Genomic DNA, 23,876 nt, shown 5'->3' with positions numbered 1-23,876 from the left:
AAGCCAAACCTCTGCTGTTATCTCTTGTATATAAGCTCACAGACCAGTTTTAGGGTCCTTTGGAATATCAAAGATCCACACCTGCATTCCTAAGGTAAGCCTGGTGACAGCTTTCTGGAAAGGAGAAGAATCCTGGATCATCCGTCCTTTTGGCTTGTAATATAGAATTTTTGTCATTGAACTGTTAAAACTTTTGTTGTACCAAATGGGTGATGGACACTCTGCCATCCATCCTCCTTGTGCAACTACCCTTAATAAACAGATCAGCTCCCTCATTCGGGGTCAGTCAGACACTCTCTCCCTGACCATCGGAATAAGGGCTGACAAGGTGAATGTGAACCTGATGACTCCTGTGTCTCTTTGTCTGTTTTCTCTCTCTATGTTCTTACTGCCTTAATCTTTAAACCCTTCCACCCATATTCCCTCAGTCCCCAGCTTCCCTTCCAGGTGTTCAACTCACACTAGAATATCTTGTAGCTGCAGGATGGTTACATATGATGAATGTATTATGATAAAATTATATCAATGTTTTATCATGTGAGACTTTGTAATAATTTAATGATATGATATTTGTTGTTTGGTTATTTCAGTTGTATACATTTCTTTGTGACTCCATTTGGGGTTTTCTTAGCAAAGATATTAGAGTGGCTTGCCATTTCCTTCTCCAACTCATTTAATAGATGAGGAAGATGAGTCAAATGGGATTAAGCGACATGCTCAGAGTCACATCACTCAGAAATGCCCAAAGCTAGATTTGAACTCAGGAAGATGAATCTTCCTGGCTTCAGGGTCTGCACTCTATTCACTGCAGCATCCAGCTGCCACAGAGTGTAAGACAAGTAAGATTATACATACACTTACCACATCCTTGCAAGATAATTCTCAATTAGAGTTAAAAGTCTTTCCATTGAAACAAAAAAGGCATAAACTGACCGGTGACTGTGTCATTTTGTGGCTTCTCCCAGTCCAGTATGACGAACGATGAGCATCCTTCCACTGTGACCACAGTGAGGTTGGTGGGAGGATTCTGGGGTGGGCTTGTGGGGCTTTCTTCTGACACCTCCTCTTTTGGGAACCGCTTCACAGAATCAGTGATAGAACATGGTTCATCCTCAGGCTTTGGAATGTATTTCACGTGAGAAGCTAGGAGAAAGAAATCATTGTTGTTTAATACTTGGACCTTTATGCAGAGTGGCAGCAAAAAGCCCTTGCTTTTGCAAACCAACTGTAACAGTTTGTCAGTTAGAAAGGTTTAGAATGTTGAACCAGCTTTGCAAAAGCAAGGGGTTTTTGCTGCCACCCTGCATTACAGACCTCAGGAGGTAGACCTAAAATCAGTGTACACTTTCCATGTGATTCTAGGTGGCAGAACACCTGGCCAGGGTGTAGCTGTATCAAAGTCCATTTTCAACTGTCCAAGTAGATGGAAGAAAGGATGGAGATAGATAACTCGTAGGATCATAGATTTAATTTATTAATTAATGTAATAAAGTTTAATTATTATAATTAATTGATAATTAATAATGGTTTAATGCTTGAACCTTGATTTTACAAATGAAGAAAATGAAATCCAGAGATGTCAAGTGATTTGCCTATAATTACATAGGCAGGAAGTAAAATAGACAGGATTTGGACTCAGATTCTCTGTTTCCAAATCCAGTGTTCTATCCTCTGCAGCTAGATAGCACAGTGGGTTTGGAATTAGAAAGTTGTAGTTTCTGACTTTGGCCCTGAATCTCTATACATTGGGCTGTGTAGCTGCTCCAGAATCAGGAAGAACTGAATTCAAATTGACCTCAGTCATTAACTAATTGTGTGACCCATGGCAAGTCACCTAACCTCTGCTTGCCTCAGTTTCCTTAACTATAAAATGAAGATGATGATAGCACCTACCTCCCAGGATTATTGTGAGGATCAAATGAAATATTTGCCAAGTGTTTAGCATAGTGCTTCTATACCAATTCAAATAAGTGGATATCTTGAAATGAAGTGTTTTGAGTGAATTAATTTTTTATTATTATTTTCAATAATAGCCATAGGTGGTTTACCTTTATACTAATACTGTTCTTAGGATAATATTAAAATTGATTTCTATCTCTTAAGCTAAGATGGTTTGGGAATCTGGGGTGGCAGCAAGAAAACTGTATAGAATTTTAAAAAATGAATGCCTGAATAAATTGTGGTAGATGATTGTTATGGAGTACCGCTATCCTGTAAGAAATGATGAGCAGGTTGGTTTTAGAAACAACTTTGAACCCAAATGTAACCAAATGAAAAAAATGTAAAATAATGAATAAACAAATAAAAGCTTTCTATAGATAACTCAGAAGTTTGATGATCCATGTGTTGAAAATTACAAATTTATTATGGGCTTATTGCCCCACAAGTGAGTATATGCAGTACTTTATCTATAGTCCCTATTTTATTTTTGAGCAATATTTAATTTTTCTTCTAAATATAATGAGCACATTATACATACATATATATCTCATAAACCAGAAATGAGGGTAACACATGAAGAAATTTCTATTATTTATTGCTTGATTTTCATTTTGAGATATTAAAAAATTCAACATGGTACTTTCAAATATGTCCTGATTTCCTGATTCCTTCTGGTCTTCCCCTTATTCTTTGGGAATAAAAAATATTGAACAATTTCCTTCCTTCCTTTGTGTATATGTGTGTATGTGTGCATAATCCTATTCCTAGTCTCCCTCAAAATGCCAAATTTTCTTAAAACAACTACACGTCATATTTTATTACGGAGCTCCTTTTTATTATGTCTCTGCTCTGGCACTTGGGGGCAATCAAAAACTGGACATCTCTGCACCAATCTATTTTGATCTGGGTACTTGAGATTTTGTTTTTCATCTTTATTCACTGACTCACTCATCCATTCATTTCACATTGTTATCTGCCTACTAGAATGGAGAGCACTTTGCCATTCAATTTTGGGGATACAGAGATGTAGAAGTTATGATCCCTTTGGCAGAAGAGGATACAGTCGAATAGATCCTTCAACACACTGATTTCTGGCAAGAGAGATGTTTTGATAGCGTGCAGAAGAATTTTTCTTTCAAAAAATCCCAGGATTACAATCAGGAAATGATTGGGGAAGTGAGAAGAAAACATGCAAAATCCTTTCACATTTTTGACTAAATTGATTACGGAACTATATATACCATGTCTGACAAAAGAAAGAAGAGTGAAAAAGATAAAGTCCAGTCCAAATGACTGAGAATAATAGGATTTTCAATTAGAAAGACATACCCACAAACCGCTGGTTCCCCCCAGAATCAGTCTCTCTTGTGGGGCTTGAACTAAAGTCAGTAAAGTTACCTGCAAAAGACATAATTAGTATAAACATTTCTGGCAAATGGAAGAAATAAAGCTTCAAGATGGTATAAAGAAACAAGAAGCCTTAATTCTAAATCTTCCTCAAGTCCCTTCCTAGTCTGGGATGTAGAGCCGCAGAAGTCACTCTGCCGCTGACTCTATCTGCAGCCCATGCATTTATTTCATTACAATGAGCTCTGGTCATTTCTCTGCTGCTGCCCTCTGGGCAATGGAAGATAAGATGCCCCTGAAGCAATCCATTTTGACCCTGGTACTTGGGATTACATTTTCTCATTCCCTTTATCTATTTACCGTGTCATTGGTTTCTCTTAATATCCTAGTGTGAATTTGTCTGCAGGGAAACATAAATATATTTTCATCTTATCCCCCCTCCTTTCCCAAACTGAGCAACAACAAAAATGAATCTTCCAAAAATGGAAAAAGAGAAGCTCTGGTATTAAGATCCATGTTCAGGTAGCTCACAGACTTCTTTTTTAAGACAGCCATCTCTTTGGATTTTGCATCCAAGCACCTGGTGGGCAGCTAGATTCCATACTAACCGGATTCTCCAGAAACAGAGGCTGTTGGCTGCTTTTTCTCGGTTTCAGGTTTCTTTGGCACAGTGGGTCCAGTAGGTTTGACAGTCACCTTTGGAGGAGGGGCGGTTACTCGGGGTAACAAGGTGGTTCCTAGTTGGCAAAACATATCACTTTAGGGGGCAGCTGGGTAGCTCAGTGGATTGAGAGCCGGGCCTAGAGACAGGAGGTCCTAGGTTCAAATCCGGCCTCAGACACTTCCTAGCTGTGTGACCCTGGGCAAGTCACTTGACCCCCATTGCCCACCCTTACCACTCTTCCACCAATGAGCCAATACACAGACGTTTAAGGGTTAAAAAAAAAAAAGAAGAAGAAAACATATCACTTTATTTTAGCATGAGAATTTCCCATTTGTCTAATGAGAGAGGCTATGTTGTGTACTTTGTGAGGGAGATTTTGTGAGGGAGATTTGGGGGTTTCATACAATAGTTTTTCTGTTTGCTTTAGTCTGTTAGGGAAAAGGATCTTTTTTGCACAAAAATATTTTTAGCAGCTCTTTTTGTGGTGGCAAAGAATCGAAAATTGATGAGATGTCTATCAATTGAGAAATGGCTGAACAAGTTGTATTATTTGATTGTGATGGAATACTATAGAAATGACAAGCAAGAAGTTTTAGAAAAACCTAGACTTACACGAACTGGTGCAGAGTGAAGTGAGCAGAACCAAGGGAACATTGTATACAGTAACAGCCATATTGTGTGATTAACACTGTCAGTGACTTAGTTTTTCTCAGCAATTAGTGAGCCAAGACAATTCCAAAGGATTAATGATAAAAAAAAATAATGCCATCTGCCTCCAGAGAAAGAACTTATGGAGTTTGAATGCAAACTGAAACATACTATATTTTACTGTCTTCATTTTTGTGTTGGAGTTTTCTTCCACAAAATGACTAATATGGAAAAATGTTTTACATGATTGCATATGTAAAATCTATATCAGATTGTTTACCGTCTCAAGGGGGTGGAGGGAAAAGATGGAGGCAGAGAATTTGAAACTCAAAATTTAAAAGAAAAGAATGTTAAAAATTGAAATACAAAATAAAGAACAGAAAAAAACTTAAAAAAGTAAAACTTTCCCAACCTAAAAACAAAAGTCTTTGTTGCACTCCCCTCTTGTATTAAAATAGACACAAAATCATTTGGTGTTACATAGACAAAAAATAAAAAAATAACTCTGGTTTGGCTTCTAAAAAGACAGGAGAGATGAGGAGAGGACCTGTGATTTCATGAACATGAGGAACTTCCTCCACTGATGCAGAATGGCACTTTTTTTTGTAACTTAAGAGTCTTAGATATGCCCTTTAAGCAGAAGGTGAGTGACTTGTCCAGGGCTCCATAGCCAGTATGCATCACAGATCAGAGTCTTTACTCTGAGAAATATTGGAAGAAGCCAAATACAATGCAAACAATGGGACATTATTCAGGTCAAACTTCTGAAACAGCTCCAGTCTTTCTCTTTCACACATAGCCCTTTCTCCTTTGTCAAGAGGCGATTAAAAAGAGAATACGTGAAGAAACATTAAATTTAGGAAAGGAACTTTGGATTTTTTTTTGTTTCAAGGTATTTTCTTATTGCTTTTCAGTCTGCATGAGGCATTCAACATTTTAGGAAGCCTTGTGAAGCCTATAGACTCCTCAGAATTATGATTTTAGATGCATAAGTGATTTAAAGGAATCCAATTAAATAAAAATATAATTAACAAAATATTTAGGAAAAAATGATTTTCCTGACATCAGATTAAGACCAGTTGTGCTCAACCCTTCATGACCTCATTTGAGGTTTTCTTGACAAATATACTAGAGCAGTTTGTCATTTCCTTCTCCAGCTCGTTTTACAATTGAGGAAATTGAGGCAAATAGGGTGATTAAGACCAGAAATGGTCTCTCATTCTGGGAGAGGGGTGAGAAAAAGGGGGAGCACAGCAATGTGGCAGGGGAGAGCTTTAATCTATCAGTCAATCAACAGGTATTTATTTATTAAGCACCTTCTCCATATCAGGCATTGTGTTAAAGATACAAAGACAATAAAACAGTCTTGCCCTAAAGGAAGTTACAGGGTGGGCAATGTAGAGTACATAGATCATATATAGATTGTATATAATATACTCTCTAACATATAATACATAATTATGTAGAATATATAATTATACAGATACATACTTGTATGTGTATATATATCTATATATGTATTTGTGTATGTACATTCCCAAAAGTCTTAGGGTAATTTTAGGCTTTTAATAACTTAAAGTTCTCCTGAGATTTTGGGGACATCCTACATGTACAAAGTAAATGCTAGATAATTTTCATTTGGAGGAGTTACGTACTCTCAGAGTTCTGAGGAATCAGGAAAGGTCTCTCAGGTAGGGGAGGTAAAAGTAAGGAGGGAGAACAATCCAGACATGAGGGAGAATTGAGGCAAAAGCACACAGAGAAATGTTAGTGTGGCTCTCTGTGATTTGCTCTAGCATCCTCTAGTAGCATGTGAGTGGGCAGCTGGGTGGCACAATGGGTAGACAGACAGCCAAGCCTGGAGTTAGGAGGACTCCTCTTCCTGAGTTCAAATATGGCTGTAGATACTTATTATCTAGGTAACCTGGGCAAGTCGCTTCACCCTATTTGCCTCAATTTTCTCAATTGTAAAATGAGCTGGAGAAGGAAATGGCAAACCGCTCTAGTATATTTGTCAAGAAAAGCTCAAATGAGGTCATGAAGCGTTGAGCGCAACTGAAAAATAATGGAACAAGAAGATGTAGAAAAGGCAAATGTTTGAAGGAATCAAGTTTGAGTTTTGGCAAAGCATGAACAAAGTTTGAAAAAGGAGGGAAGGGATTTGAGAGTGCAGGCAGAGCAACCTGGAATAGATTAACTCTGAAGTCCAAGATTGGGAAGGGAGAAAAGTGAAAACAGTAATGAGAGATGGAGGGACTGGCATAACACACATTCATATAATAATAGTATGTGAATAGCATTGCATAAAAATTTTAAATCAGCAAAGTCAATACAAATGCACATAGGTAAATAAAAGCAAGGAGCAGGGACAGTGGTCACTATGGGGAAGAAAAACATCCTTCTGAAGCAGAAGCACACCCCTTAAATGTGGATGCCTGGGGGAAAAGTCTCATTTGCCTTTCCCTAGTTATGGTTCTGGGGGCAGAGGCTTATGGTATAAGGACACAATATGATTTGTGCTCAGGCATCCTCATAGATTGTTTCTTTTTTTAAAAAAATCCTTTCTGTCTTAGAATTGATATTAAGTATTGGTTCCAGGGCAGAAGATCGATAAGGGATAGGCAATTGGGTTCAAGTGACTTGACCAGGATCACACAGCTGGGAAGTATCAGAGGCCAGATTTTTTTTTCTTTCGATAATATTTTATTTTCCCCCTATTACATGTAATAGCAAATTTTAACATTTATTTTAAAAAACCTTTTGAGTTCTGAATTCTCTCCCTTATTCTGACCCTCCCTCTATCTCTGCCCTCTCTGCTCCCTGAGATGGTAAGCAGTCTAGATTTTGCATGCATAATTCTATAAAATTTTTTTCTGTATTAGTTATTTTGTGGAAGAGATCTCAAATACAAAAAAAAGAAGAAAGAAAATGAAATTTAGTATGTTTCAGTCTGCATTCAGACTATTTCTTCTTTCTTGGAGGGCAGATGGTATTTTTCATCATGAGTCTTGGATCACCACATTGCTGATAATAACCAGGTCATTCACAGTTGATTATCAAGAAATATTACTGTCAAAATATTTACAGCAGCTCTTTTTGTGGTGGCAAAGAACTGGAAACTGAGGGGATGTCCATCAATAGGGGAATGGCTGAACAAGTTGTGGTACATTCTGGTATTGGAATATTATTGTGCTATTAAAAATAAGCAAGATAACTCCAGAAAAAGCTGGAAAGATCTGCGGGAAGTGATGCAGAGTGAAATAAGCAGAAGTGGGAGAACAGTGTTTACAGTAATAGCAATATTGGACAATAATTATCTATGAAACCTTGCCTACTCTCAGTAGTGCAAGGATCTGGGACAATTCTGAAAGACTTGGATGGGGAATGCTATTCACCTCCAGAGAAAGAACTGTTGGTGTCATCTTTCACATCACTGTATTTTTTGTTTATTTTGGGGTTTTAATTGTATATGAGTGTGTTCTTACAACAATGACTAATATGGAAGTGTGTTTTGTATGACAAAAAATAAAATAAATTAAGAAAGATTGCTGTCATTGTACAATGTTTTTTGGGTTCTGTTCACTTCACTTCGCATCAGTTCACATAAGTCTTGCCAGATTTTTTTCTGAAATCATTCTTGCTTATCATTCCTTACGGTACAATAGCATTCCATAACCGTGATATGCTATAACATTACTCGATTGATAGATAATCTCACAGTTTCCAATTCTTTGCTATCACAAAAAGAGCTAAATATATTTTTAAACAAAAACAAATCTTTTCCTTTTTTTTATCTCTTTGGAATGCAGAACTAGAAATGATATTGATGGGTCAAAGGGCACACACAATTTTAGAATCTTCTGAATGTAGCTACTAATTGTTCTCCATAATAATTGGATCAGGTCACAATTCCACCAACAGGGTATTAATGTTCCAATTTTCCTGCATTCCTTTCAACATTTATCATTTTCCTTTTTTGCCATATTAGAAAATTGGATAGGCATGAGGTGGCACCTGTAGATTTTAAAATTAATATTAAATATCTCCAAAGTATAATATTTATAAAGATTTATTAATGTTTAACTAGAGAACTAGAGAAAATAGGGAGCAGTCATCCAAGCCTCTTGTGGAAGAGAGGGGAAGAGAGATGTTCCTCAAAACTTAAATACAATAATGTAAAAGACACAGGTAAACAGAAAGGAAAAGGGAATTTTGGGAGGAGGGAAGAATTCTGGGAGATGAAGTCTAAAGGATACAAAATTTCCACTTATACATACCTGAGGTTGTTTTTATTTGCACTTCTCTAATTAAGAGTGATTTGAGCATTCTATGATTATAGATAGCTATGATATCTTCATCTGAAAACTGCTGAGGCCAGATTTGAGTCCAGGACCACTTGTCTCCAGTCCTGACTCTCTATCCACTGAGCCACTTAGCTGCCCTTAGATTAATTCTTAATGCACTTAATTGTTTTATTGCACATGGTATCTTTCCAAATTCACCCAAGAAATCTCATACAGTAATCATCTCTAATGGGTGCCACAGCCTGGCATAAAAGTGGGAAACATTGTCAGAAGTGGAAGTGGGGGAGTGTACTCTGCCTCTGAATCTCAGAATTATCCTTTTATGTTATTTCCTAGAAGATGAGTAAGCGTAGGATAGTAGTTCATCAAAAAACAATTGTCATCTGCTAACGGCTAAAAATCCTGAATAAGTCTCCTTCTGCTCCATATACATAAAGAGACAAGGAAGATTACCAGAATTCTAATGATCAGGATTAATAACTATCATCAGAATGCTTACTCCTATCTGGCCAGATGACAAGTGGCTGAGAGTGGTTTCTTATGCTCTTTAATTGCCTTTTTCTATATGGACACAGACAGAATCCATTCAGGAAAATATATTGTTTTAAAGTGTAATATTCTTCTGATGCTTTTTATGTTCCAATCTAGGGTAGTAAGGGCTAGTTTCCTCTGAGTTAATAAACAAAGATTTCAAATAAAAATGGAGAGGTGGGGGTGAGGTAGAAGTATAAATGTGACCTACCTGGTCTTCCTGGCTTGCCGGTCACATTGTTTGGTGGTAGAGGTTTTCTTCTGGGCTGTGTTGGTTTAGGAGGTGGTAAGGTGGAGTGAGGAGCATCAGTGATTATAGCTAGAAGAATATTACACACATTGCTGTCATTCAGTCATAAAGATATAGCAACACAGTTATAATAAAATTGGGGTCTATATGGGAAAATGGAATGATACTGAAAATCACATTTTGGAGAATATAAATAACTACAAAAGCTAATGTTTTGTTACCATTCAGCCATGTCTAACTCTCTGTGACCCCATTTTGGAGCTTTCTTGGCAAAGATATTGGAATGGTTTGCCATTTTCTTCTCTACCTCATTTTACACATGAGGAAACCGAACCAAATAGGGTTAAGTGACTTGCCCAGGGTCACAAAGCTAAAAAGCATCTGAGGCTGGATTTGAACTTGTGAAGATGAATCTTCCTGATTTCAAATTTCAGTACTCTATTCACTGTGCCACTTGTGCTCAAGAAGTAATGTGTCTCAGGTTAAATCCAAGTGATGGGAAAAATAATAATAAAGCATAATAACATGTAGGTATTGTATCCTTTCAAAAAATATACTTGTCATTTGGCAACTAGGTGGTATAATGTACAGAGTGCTGGACTTGTAGTCAGGAAGATCTGAGTTCAAATCCTGAAATAGATATTGTTATAAGGAAAAGAGGGTTAGAGTAAGTTTGCAGAGGCATGAGACCAACAGCAAAAAGCCTCCTAGATGCTTGTAATCCCTGGGCAAGTCACTCTACTTTTTTCAGCCTCAGTTTCCTCATCTAGAAAATTAGGATGATAATTTTAATATGCCTCACAGGGCTGTTATGAGGATCGAATGAGATAGTACATAGGATCAACCCAACCTAAATGCTAATCACTTATTATTTAAAAGATTGAATGAGAGTCAGAATTTTATCATTTTTCTCTGATTCCCATATGGTAATTTCAGATATCCTTTATTTATCTTGATTTCTTATTGATATTTAATTAGTGATGACTGAATGTTTAGATTAAGTTTTCTGGCTTCACTCCTCTAATTGACAAATGGTTAATGATCTATAAATATATTGTAGGAGAGAGGCCACTGAATGGAGACCTTTTATAAAACACAGAATCCTTCCATAATAAAGAAATCACCCTAATTAAATGTCTAAGTTTGGATGTGAAATCTGGGCACATCTTTATCCACCCCCACTAAAACAATATACCCCAAAATGACCCCATGAGAATTTTTAATAAAAACAAAATTGTCAGACAGGTGAAATATCTATCCTATATATCCTCTCTGGCATCTTATAGACTGTGACCACTCAGTATTAAAATCCCAGTAAATGATTAATAAAGAATTAAATATAAAATAATTATTGGAGTGGTAGAATTTAAAAAGAAGTCTATGGACTATTTTCATCCCCAAAGGAAAATAGATTCCTAATCATTTTATAACATTTTTGTTCCATTAATTTGATGGCTTAAAGTGATGGGGTAGATTTTCCCTGGGTGAGGGGTTATCCAATTTAGGCTTTTTATAGAGTATGCATAATAAAACCACCTATTGTAAAGTAAATGGAAAGCCATCCTTGGAATCAGGAAGACCTGGGATGGAATTCTGCCTTTGAAACCTGCTCTCAGACCCTGGACAAATGTCACTTAATCTCTTAGTGCTCTAGGCAACCCTCTAAGCCTATAAATGGTAGAGAAGTTGCCATTAGAAGGCGCTTTTTGGAATTCTTTTTACCAATGACATCACTGGTCCAGTTCTTACCCTCATATTTGTATAGTACTCTCAGTTATTTAGCTTCGTAATAATTTTGTGATAGCCAGAAGAGGTATTTTTTAAAAAAATAAACATTCATTTACAAAGAAGGAAATCAAAAGCTTTAAGATATGGCACAATTTCCCTAGGGCTACAAAAGTGCATCACATTCACAGTATATGAGGTTCTATGCATAAAATGAAAATTTATCACTGTGCTGCTTTGCAATGTCATTGCTCTATTCTCTTCATGATCTGGTCTTACCTGTTTTTTTTATAGCATCCAGTGAAACATTTTTGGGAGCATCAAAGGGCTTGAGAACATCTCCAGAGATCGGCTTATAAACTATTAAATAAAGGGAATGATGTATATTTAATGTACTTATTTGGAAATGAAACTTTAAAAAATCAGTTAACAATATGCATTTCTTGCAAAAAAATGGGCATGTTGTACTTTATTTGTTAAGACAAATCAGTTTATTTCTGCCTTTGGGTACACTGAAACTTTGAAATTTGAGAAAAATAATTACTATTTATCTATTGGTTGACGTTAGTCACTGGAATTTCATAATTTTTCCTTATTGTTAACAGTACTTAATTTATGGATTTTTTGACCTGGGTAAAAATAATCTGTTCCTAAGAAAAAACATTTTTCTGGTTGGATATCTTTATTGAATTCAAGCTTTTGTGGAAATGTTTGATTTTTATAGATGTTACTTTTGAAAATGAAATGTCAAGGAGTTGAAAGAATGCTGAACATGGAATGAGAAAAGTGCTCAAATCTTGACTCAGATAATTACTAGCTTTATGACCTTTGGTAAGTGATTTCACTTATGTAGTCTTCAATTTCCTTATTCTCAAAATGGAAATAATAATAGTTGCATAACACCTTGCGAGGAAAGCATTATGCAAATTCTTAAGCTGATGTTTCTATTGCTATTTATTGATTCTGTAGTTTTAACTGAATGCTATTGTTTAGGTTCATGTTGGCAAACATATGGCACATGTGCCCTTCCCCTCTCCACTGCACCTGAGGATATTTTTCAATTCATGCACCACTCTGCCCAGCAGCCCAATGGGAGCACTTCCTCTCTCCCCTGTCTGAGGTAAGGTGGCAGCTCACAAGTGGCATAAGGGTGCAATTTGGGCATTCAGTCTCTAAAAGGTTCACCATCACTGGTTTAGAGAATGGATTTCATAGTGTTGTTGTGAAAATCAAATGAAAAAATTAATGCAAAGTACTTTGTAAACCTGAAAGCACTATATGAAGATTTTTTGAGTGCTATGATGATGTTGGACTGTTGTTCTTGTATGATTTGTGATCTATGACCTATGATTATCTTACTCAACTTCTCCATGATGCCAGATATCATGCAACCTATTTATCTGATTTCCCTATTCCCTCCCTACTTCACTTGTTTATACTGGCCTGTTTTTTTTTATTTAGTACTTGTTAAACTATAGTCTCAAGATTTCATCTGAAGAATTGTGTCATGTTTAGCCAATATGTTTGGGTGCATTTTGTGTGTGTTTTTTTAAAGCTACCACAACCACAGATTTAGTTGGCACTAATTCACCTTGAAAATATTCCCAAAGAGATCTTTCCTAGTTGTGATGCTCAGCCAGGAAAAAGAGTTCTTAGCTTATAGGGATTTGAAACCAAACCTGGGTAGGCTTTGAATTGTGAATTATTATTTTGAAAGAAATTGATCTATAAATTACTCAGTGCCAGGTCTTCTAAATGACCATAACAAATCTGTGGTGGGTATTGTGTAGCCTCTTTTCTAAATATTTGAACTCTGATTTGGGGTGGCTGTTTTATGAGAAGGGTAAGCCAACTTTTGCTTCACATTTTGACACATTACAAAATTTTCACTTGTCCTAACATGAATGATCATCAGCATGGAAATAAAGCATTCAAAATCTGGACAGAGTATCTTTCAAAAATGCCTAGAGGAACCTCTAATGTATTTGCTTATTAAAACTAATTCCAGTTCCAAATTATGTGACCACTAATATTGACTCACTAGTATACATGAAAGTGATGAATGAATAAGAAAAATGAATAGCTCATATGTTCAGTGTTATCTTTCATCAGATAGATATAGCAGACAGTCCATGAGACTAAGATTTAGATCCTTTAAAGCAGTATATAAATAAGAATTATTATTGCCATTTAAAACACATGAGTTCAAGTCTTGGCTTTGGTACTACTTATAAATGTGTGTCCTAGAGTTAATCCACACTAAGAGAGGTTAGGAAGAATGTTTCTGCATTCTAGTTACTTAATATTTGTTGAAATGAATTCGTTAAAAACTGCATGGGGCCATTCCATATGAGAGGACAGATTTTAGCTCAATATTTTTGTATAAAGTTAACTGCAGGAAAAATAAGAAATTAGTTCCTGAAAGTGAGCTGTAGTTCTGATATAGGAGGTGACCAATAATTTTCTGAATGATTCACTGGTCAGGAGTTTAATATTAAAATGCAGCGAACTGAAAATACTGTGGAAATTCTCACACTAACCTTTACCCCCTATTTTTAAAAATAAAATGTCATAGGTCATCATAGAAAGAGGTAGTGTGATATATGGTCAAAGGGGCAATGAATGTGTAGGTAGAAGCCATTGCTCAGATTCTACTGCTGCCATTTACTTCCTGTATGACTAGATATCTGGGCAGTATAGTAGATAGAGCATTGGTCTTAGAGTCAGGAATATTTGAGTTCAAATCCAGTGTCAGCCACTTACTAGTTATATGACTCTGGGAAAGTTACTTCAACTCCCCCTATTTCCCTATTTATATAAAGGGGATGACAGACAGATCTACTTCCCAAGGAAGTTATGAGGATAAAATGAAATAATATTTGTAAAGTGCTTTGCAAGCCTTAAAGTGCTATATAAATGCTAGCAATTATTATTATTTACCTCCATGGGCTTCAGTTTCCTCATCTGTAAAAAGAGGGGTTTGATAGGAGAACATTGTACACAGGCAATGTTGTATGATGATCAATTGTGAATAACTTAGCTATTCTCAGCAATCCAAATACCCAAGGCAATTCCAAAGGACTCCTTATGAAAAATGCCATTTGCCTACACAGAAAGACCTGATGGAGTCTGAACATAGATCTAAGCAGGCTATTTTTTACTTTATTTTTGGAGATGTTTCATTTATTTATTGGTCTGTGTTCTCTTTCACAACCTGATTAATATGGAAATATGCTTTGCATGCTTGCATGTGTGTAACCTATATCAAATTGCCTGCTGTCTCAGGGAAAGGGACAGGGAAGGAAGGGAGAGAATTTGAAACTAAAAAAAAATTTTTAACAAATGTTAAAAATTGTTTTTACATGTTATTGGAAAAAAATAAAATATGTAATGGGAGAAAGGTAAAAGGCTGGGGTTGAACAAGGTGGCCTATAAGATACCTACCAGCTCTAGATTTTTGATCCCATGTACACATTTAGACTAGAAATCAATTTTATAAGAAGATAATCTCTGCAATAAAAAAGGAAACACTGTTCATAAAGGAGTTGGTCTTTCTCTCCATTGGTGCCAGAAGTTAAACAATTAGTCAGCACAAAAGCCAATCACGAAACTGGCTACAACATAAAATTTAGCTTCTGCCTCATGTGTTACTGATTGGGGCAGGTGGGGAGGGGAGATGAAGATGCAGCCCTTATTTTGATATCTGCATTTTGAGGCAGCCAAATCCTTTTGGCATGAGGACAGCAAGACTTGGTTCTCTTATTAAAACACTATGTGCATGCGGGATGGAAGTTCAGCCAGTGATCATACCAATTAAAAGTGTGAGTGCCAAATCAGTTCAAAAAGGACACTCAATAGCTCTTTAATTCAGAAATGGTATTTATAAGGGAGTTTGAAGAGGTCAGAGTGAACTGAGAGACTGTCTGGTATAGAGTTTGTGGTCTTCCTGAAGGCATTTTTCACTGTGGTCCTAAACCTTTGGAACCCCTAGTCAAGAATCTGCACATCTGTGGCATCCTTGGAAAAGAAAAATAGTGAAAAAAAAATTTCCTGCCAAAATTTCCCTCTTAGTGAAATACTTTCAGACCTACTAGACCACAAGGTCCACAAAGATGAAGTTTTGTTTGATATAAACATAATGTGTCTCCTAGAAATTGGGATAATGCCCTTTTCCCTGAGAAATATTTCATCGATGTTCTTTGAGTAGAATTAAATCCAAGAAATAGAGTGTGAGAAAATCCATATGCTTAAGTTGCACCTAACATTGACAAGTTCAGGCTTTAGACTCAGTTGCCATTTCACATCCATTTAAGAAGGAGAAGTAATGATGTTTAGAAAAATAAGAATGCAAGATGATTGATTGGCTAACTATACTTTTTGGAGGTATTTTTTGTTCATATGATCAAGATAATGTACAAAGTTGTTAAGCCTTTTGATTCTGGAATTTATAGAAATTTATTATTGTGTCAATAGCCATGAATACATAGCCCTTGGATTATAATTCCCCCTTAGTCCAAAGGCTTCCAAGTCTTTGGAGGTCAGTAGCTACTTTCTTGAATCTGTTGGACTCAATTCAGTAAAAATGTATTAAAGGCTAAGAATGGAGCGCTATCTTATGCACTAGGTATACAAGTAATAGTGCATATGAGGTCAGTGTCTGCTGACAAATATCCAATTCCCACTGCCTATGTGAGCCTCTGGAAGCCAAGAGAGTAGTCTATACCTGGAAATATGGAGGCAACTTTTCTTCTTCCTATAAAGAGAGGGGAGCCAAAGATGAGCATTACAAGCTCACTTTGGAAGGAAGACATTGTGATTTCTTCCTTGGACTGGAGGACGAGAAGACACTGGAGTGCCACTTCCCAGTGCCCCATGGCTATCTCTGCTGCTACAAACCCGGAACTTGGAGGGGAGAAAATGCCAAAACAAAATGGAGAAAGTCTGTAGCTATTCCTTTACTATAGAAAAGAGACTGAATACTGAGAGGGAAGAAGGGAGGGAGAACTTTTGCTTCAGAGAATTAATGAAGTCTTCACTACAGAAGTCCCACCTGACAAGAAGAGCCTTGAAGAAAAGATGACAAAAAGAAAAGTTGGGGGCAAAGTTATGTTTATGGTGAGCATGTGCGAAGGCTGGAAAAACATGGAGGTGGAAAGAGAAGAGAAAGATTGGAGAAGAATAAGTAGCTCAGTTTGACAGATGCTTTTAAGCCTATGTAGGGGAGAACTATGAGATGATACTAGTAAAGTAGATTGAAGGCAGGTAATAGAAAGCTTCTGAGAGGGGGGTGGGAAGAAGGGAGGGAGACCATTTGGATCATATAACTGAAAGTTTGTTATTAAAATAAAAATAATTTTAAAATAAATCATTGCAAAAAAAGAAACATAAAATAAAACATAGTCATTAGATTAATAAATAAATCAAACAAAATAGAAAAAAGAAAGCTTCGAACACTAGAGAAAAGAGCTAATTTATTTACTTTCCCTATAGGCAACAGGGAAATACTAAGATTTTCTTTTTCTCGGAGGAGTGCTAAGAGTATTACAATGATTTGTAATACCCACTGTCAGATGTAGGTATTAGAAAGATTGCTTTTGGCAGAAGTATGAAGGGTGAATTTTCTAGAGAAGAGATTAGAGATAGGAGTTAGGGAAATAGTTAGAAGCTGATTACAAGAGTCCAGAAGAAAAATAAAGAACCACAAGATGAGATGTTATAATCAGAAAGTATTTCAGCACAATCCTCTCATTTTACAGTTGGAGAAACTGAGGCCCAGAGAAGTGAAACACAATTTGCTCAAAGTCACACAGGCAGAACCAAGACTAAATCCAGGTTTTACTTCTTAACCAACACATTCGTATTTATAGCCTGGGCAGATCAATACTATAAGGAAGTAGAAAGGAAAATTCAGGTGGGGGGGAAATATAAAAATATCTTGATGGCAAGAGATAGTGGCAATGGTCTTATGACAGGAAACTAGAAGATATAAAATACAAGTGTCACAGCGAGGGCACCTGGAATCAAGGCAGACAAAAATCTTCATAGTTGGCTCATGGAAGAATAGAACTTTGCAGATACGTATAGCCTAGTATAGTGTTTAGAGTAACTGAAGGAGCAGTAATTAATATGGGATGGACTCATTGGAGTCATAAATCAGAATCCAAAGATAAGCTACTTTTACATTAGTTTTCCTAAGCAAAATAAAACATTCTCCAAGTTCACCTTGTCTTAGGAGGCCCTGGAAAAAAAAGTTTTTTTTTTTTTTCTGTCTAGAAGGCAGAGATTGATTATTTCTTTATCCCTTGTAACCTCAGTGCCTAATGGGGTGGATCAAGGATCTGCATTTTCATCATTGTGAGGAGTTTTTTTCTACAGACACAGATCATAACCCTTTTAGGGCTGGTAGAGAAGAAAGTTCCTCACTCTGTACCAGAGGTGTGTTGATAAATGTTTAACAACTCTCTGGGCAGTGGGTGTAGGAGAACATATGCTGGGCACATGTTTAAGTTTCATCTCCAATATTAACATTTTCCCCATCACTTCCTTAAGTTTAGACAATTAACAAAACAATGTCAAGCACTGATTTGTAACACCTGCTGATTTCTGAGGAGCAAATGCTCATCCTGATATTTTAACTGGGTTAGGCTGGGTCAGGTCCTAATTGGAGCTGGCTCTAGTACACCTCTGCTCTGTACCCAACTTGGTGCTAAACATCTCTCCAAAGGGAGTTAGGCTAGTCCATAGACAAGAACTATCTGGGATATTACTGGACCTTGCACATAATAGATATGCAACAGGGGTTTGTAGAACTGAAGTGAACAAAATAAAAATGGCTCTGATTTTGTTTTCTGGACTTCATGCACTCTTTTGCTTTTTCTAGTAGGGTTAGAGGAAGAAGTGAAATAATTCTCTGCCTTCAATCCTGACTTCTCACCTTTTAGGAATGTAATTGGGAGTGTGGAAGGATAGGCAAGTCTGGAACCATATCTCCCTGAAGAAGTGGGGGAGTAAAAGTAGGTTGTAAAAAAATCATTACCTCTATTTTTTGACGAGGTGGCATAATGAATAGAATGCTGGGAATCAGGAAGATCTAAGTTTAAATTTGGCCTCAGACACTTACTAGCTGTGTGACCCTGGGCAAGTCACTTAACCGCATTTGCCTAAGAGCCTTATCTGTAAAATGAGTAGGAGAAGGAAATGGCAGGCCATTCCAGTAGCTTTGCTGGGAAAACCCCAAATGGAGACATGGATGAAACAACTGAACAGTAACTATGTTTTTATTTCAGATAACATCCTCAAGTTAATAAAATATGTTGATAACTCACGCCATTCTCCATGACAACCTTTTCTCTCTGAATGCTAATCAGTACTGAATGGGACTAGGATGAGGGGAAGCTCTTAACTTATTTATTTTTAACAATATATTAACACTGGGTCAAAGGACATACTTACGGCTAGGAAGGACATTTGAGGTTATCTAGCCCAATTCCCTTATTTTACACATGAGAAGATAGTCCCAGAGAAATAAAGTCATGTGCTGAAGATCACATATTATGTGACTGGTAGATCTGGAATCAGAACCCAAGTCCTTATGGCAGCTGACAAAGGGAAGAACTTGAAAAGATCCCATAGAACACTAAGACCTTGAACTGTATACTTGCCTAAGAAATTTTATGTTGATTGTGGTCCTTGACACTTTAAAGAAACTAGTAGGATGGAAATGACATCAATGAAGAAGTATCTCCAAATGCTTTGCCATTGCACTTTAAGAATTATGGGATTTTCCGTCTGACTTTTTCCTGCAAATGTAATGTCTTCTTCTCAAATGTGAGCTCCTTGAGAGGCTGTCTTGCTTTTCTATTTGTATCCCTAGCCCTTAGCACAGTGCTTTTTACATAGTAAGTACTTCATTAAAGCTTCATTCATTTATTCACTGGGAAAATCTATGATTGCATGTCAGATAACAAAAGACTCTAGCCATCCTGATGATTTTGATATTTGGGAGTCCATCATTAATAGGACAATAATTCTAGGGCTAGTGCTAGTGGCATTAGTATGATCTGATTGTCTGGTTTACCAAATGGGGTTCATTTTGCTTTATGGGACTGAAAAGGTCAAAATATTACTCTTATTAGAAATGATCACCTGCCAATAGCTCTGGTTCATATATATGTGTGTGTATATGTGTATATGTATACACATACACACATTCCTACATATATCTATAATACTTAAAAGATCCCTTCCAGGGAGTTAATATTCCTCTCCAGGCTGCACACTGATCTTCACCTTCCATGAGCAATTTTTCACCTTGACATTTCACTCTAGTTTTGGAATGCACAGATTGGAAGTACCTTCCTGCTGCCTCTCCAAATGATTGGATGGCTCTTCCAGTACCTTCATTTAAGGAGGTTACTAGGATAGTTATATCTAATTCCTTTCAAGGCTGCCCTCTGGACTTCCCCTACTATTCTCCTATGCAGTCAGAAACCTTTGTATTCCCACCCATTTCTTAGATTCCTTTTCTATATTTGTCTTCCCCAATAAAAATGTAAGCTTTTTGAGGGCAGACACTAGCATTCTTTCTTCTCATATTTGTATTCCCAGAACTTAGCACAGTGTCTGGTACTTAGTAATAATAAATGTTTATTCATTGACTAAATATATGCAAGCTTTTAGAAAGATTTTTAAAACCACTTTTGGAATTATAGATGGCAAAAGTTGTTTTTTTATTCTCTTTGTTAAGACCAATATGATACCGCAATACTTCAAAATAAAGTCATTTGTTATATTTCCCCCATTAAGATCATTTATCCAAAATACTTCAACAGTAAGAGAAATATGCTTGTTTATTTTGTTTAGTAATTTATAAATGTAGGAATGAATATGATCTCTACCATATTGGATTTAGCTTCAAAAAATTTCAAGTTTCAATATTTATTTCTGAAGTTTTTGCTTCTTATTAGTTTTAGTTTTCAATTCCAGTGATAAAGACAATAGTAGATTCTTGGATTCCACCTTACATAAGGTATCTATCTATCTATCTATCTATCTATCTATCTATCTATCTATCTATCTATCTATCTATCTATCTATCTATCTATTCTATCTGCCTACTCTCTCTCTCTCTCTCTCTCTCTCTCTCTCTTTATTTATCTATATTACTTAAAAAAATTGATGTGAGAATTCAGCAGAGCTGGATTTAGACTGGACTGAACAATGACTCTTCTAGTTCTAACATATTTTTAAAAATCACCATTTTGAACATTACCTGTGTCTTGTGAAATTCCATTGGGCTTGGGTCTACCAGCTCCAGTCATTGTCCTATTTTTGCCTTCAAAGAAAGTGAGAATTAAAGGTTAAAATATTTTCTTAGAACAATTTAACAAAGAAAACAAGAGGGCCTAGAATTTTTTTGTTTGTTCATTTATTATGAATAATGGGTAGAAGGAAAAAAAAACATAGCACAGAAGATGGAGAAATCAAATTAGATTTTAAAATCATTGACCTAAAACCCCCTTCTAAATATCTCTATTATACTTGAAGCTATATTGTTCACTAGACCTATAATTTTATTGGTATAATTATTGATATAGGGGGAATTCTGGGTAATAAAACTTCCAATTCAGATCAGTACTTTGTAACTTATCTTGTTGGAGATTTGCCTAGAGCATTGAGAAGTTATGATTTGTGAAGACCTGATGGGACAGCTATGTGGTGCAATTGATAGAGGACCAGGTGTGGAGTCAGGAGTCTCTGAGTTCAAATCCAGTCTTGGACACTTGCTAGCTGTATGACTTTGGGCAAGTCACTTAACCCTTATTTGACTCAGTTCCTCATCTGTAAAATGGAGACACACTGGAGAAGGAAATGGCAGATCATTCCAGTAGTATAAGAAAATGCCATACACAAAATCCATGGAGGTCACACAGAATTGGATACTATTGAACAATAACAAAATATGTCAGGGGCAGTATATGAACCCAGATCTTTCTGGATTTGAAAACAACTCTCCATCCACTACAGCTAGTTGCTCCTATCCTACCTTCCACACACCCTGGACAAAACCCATCTCTTATTGTCTCTTCTTCCTCTCTCTCCACTCACCTCTCAATCATCCAAGTGCAGTACCTAATTACCTTTCATTTTGTTGTTGCTGTTGTAGAGTTGTGATCAACTCTTTTGTGGCCCCATTTGGGGTTTTATTGGCAAAGAGACTGGAGTGACTGGCCATGTCCTTCTTCAGTTCATTTTACTGATGAGGAAACTGAGGCAAACAGGGTTAAGTGACTTGCCCAGGGTTACATAGCAAGAAAGTGTCTGAGGCTAGATTTGAACTCTTGAAAATGAACTCAAGCACTCTATTCACTGAGCCCCTACACTGCAAATTAGTGAGGTAGATTACTACAGTTTTTAGGACATATTATCCTGTGGTGGAGGCCTCAGAGTTACTTTGCTAAATCTTTCCTATCTTTTAGGGTGCAGTAAGTTTCATTTCCACAATAGAATCTTTAAGACCCTTCTTGTCTAGAGAACTCTCCTCCTCTACATGTCCTCATTGCCTTTCTTATACCACTAAGAAGGCATGTCTGTTTGTCTTAACTCTTTATTAGTACTAGAAATGCCTCAAGGGTAGTGGAGAGAGTAATTAATTGACTTGAAGCCAGGAAGATCTGATTTTGAAAACTGCCTCAAACTCTCTGAAACCCTAGGCAAATCACCTAAGCTCTCTCAGCCTCAGTTTCCTCACCTATAAAATGGGCATGATGATAGAACCTATCTTATAGGTTTACTATGAAGATTAAATTCGATAATACATAACAATAATTTTGCAAACCTTAAAGAGCTACATATATGCATATATGTTGGCTATTAGTAATATAAACTATTTAGTGTTCCCCATATATCTATGATGATACATATTTATGAACATATATATGCATGAGTATTTGATTTGATCTGATTTATTATATTAGGTAAATGAAGTTATTTTGTTTGATCATTTCCCAATATAATTTTTATTTTTTAAAATTAGCATTTATATAGTGCTTTATGTTTTAAAAAGTCCTTTATGTATATTAACTCATTTGATTCTTCCAACAATACAGGGAGGTATTAAATGGACTTATTAATCCAACTTTAGAGATGAGGAAACTGAGGCACAGAGAAGTTAAGTGATTTGCCCAGGATTGCCCAACCAGGAAGTATCTGAGGTAGAATTTGAACTCAGATTTTCCAACTTCCAAATTTTGTTCTTTATTTGCTGCCAGTTATTTGTTTATATAATGTTTGAAAAAATTATGAGATTTTCACTATGTAAAGAATGCATAAATAAAACCAATTGCCTGGTGTTTGGATCTAGCTTCTTTTCTTTTAAGATGGTGAGAAGGGAATGAAAAGAAGAGGATAGAAAATGTATTCTGAGGGGTACTAAGGAAGAAGGTACCCTTTTGTGGTGCTTTCAAAGATGGAGTCTGGAGCTCCCTAGAGAGGTGTCTCAAATGTATGTTTGTCACTACAAAGCAATTTAAAATGAAAAACTGTTAGCTATTCTTATTACATATAACTAAGCACAAATGGATTAGTGCTACTCCTGCATACAAATGAGACTGGCTTTAAAGTCAATCTAAAAGTGAAATAGAAAGGGTCCCTTTGGGGAGAAAAACAATTAAAAATACCTCAACCAAGGGATAAACCTAGAGCAGCAGGACAATAGAGTGGAATAAGCATTGGCCTGGGAATCAGGGAAGACCTGGCTTCTAATCCTACCCCTGACACTAATCAATGACTTATGCAACCTGGGATCATCCATTTCACTGCTTGATGCCTCAGTTTCCCCATGTAAAGGATTTGGGTTATATTTATGAGTCCTTAACCTAATGGTTTTTGGCAATAACACTCTAGCATTCCTGTTATGGAAAAGAGAGAAAGAAGCAGAAAAGGGAGAGACAGAAGAGGGGAGAAATTGAGGCATGGGGAAAGAGAGAGAAAGAGAGACAGACAGACAGAGACAGAGACAGAGACACAGAAAGACAGAGACACAGAAAGAGACAGAGACAGAAAATCACAGAGAGACAGGGAGACAGAGACAGAGACACAGAGAGACACACAAAGACAGAGGCAGAGAGAGACATAGGCACAGAGAGACACACAGAGATACAGAAAGGGAGAGACAGAAAGACAGAGAGAGACGGAGACAGAGAGGGAGGGAGGGAGAGAGACACAGAGAGAGAGAGAGGTGGGGGAGCGAGGAAAGGAGAGAAAGGAAGAAAGATGGGGAAGGGAGAGAGAGGGAAGGAGGGAAGAAAGAAGGGAGAGGAGGGAGGGAGGAAGACGGAGGGAGGAAGAGAGAGAGACAGAGAGACAGAGAGACAGACACAGATACAGACACACAGAGAGACACACACAAAGAGAGACAGAGACACAGTGGTACACACACACACACACACACACACACACAGAGAGA

At 36.7% G+C, this 23,876-nt stretch overlaps 1 protein-coding gene across 1 annotated transcript in view; it reads right to left on the bottom strand.

Moving 5' to 3' along the window:
• The window catches only part of LOC123241583 (ABI family member 3 binding protein), a 287,167-nt gene that overhangs the window by 29,314 nt on the left and 233,977 nt on the right, over positions 1–23,876 (bottom strand). Inside the window, exons 34-39 of the mRNA XM_044669199.1 lie at positions 20,682–20,744; positions 11,690–11,770; positions 9,647–9,754; positions 3,897–4,025; positions 3,271–3,339; positions 934–1,143 (exon numbers count right to left, since the gene is read on the bottom strand). Coding sequence (XP_044525134.1) covers positions 934–1,143; positions 3,271–3,339; positions 3,897–4,025; positions 9,647–9,754; positions 11,690–11,770; positions 20,682–20,744 — 660 coding nt within the window. The remainder of the gene's footprint in view (positions 1–933; positions 1,144–3,270; positions 3,340–3,896; positions 4,026–9,646; positions 9,755–11,689; positions 11,771–20,681; positions 20,745–23,876) is intronic.

This window comes from Gracilinanus agilis, chromosome 3 (assembly GCF_016433145.1).
Source record: "Gracilinanus agilis isolate LMUSP501 chromosome 3, AgileGrace, whole genome shotgun sequence".
NCBI classification, from domain to species: domain Eukaryota; kingdom Metazoa; phylum Chordata; class Mammalia; order Didelphimorphia; family Didelphidae; genus Gracilinanus; species Gracilinanus agilis.
The sequence above is the reverse complement of the archived record's forward strand: the minus strand, read 5'-3'. Positions and strand labels throughout refer to the sequence as shown.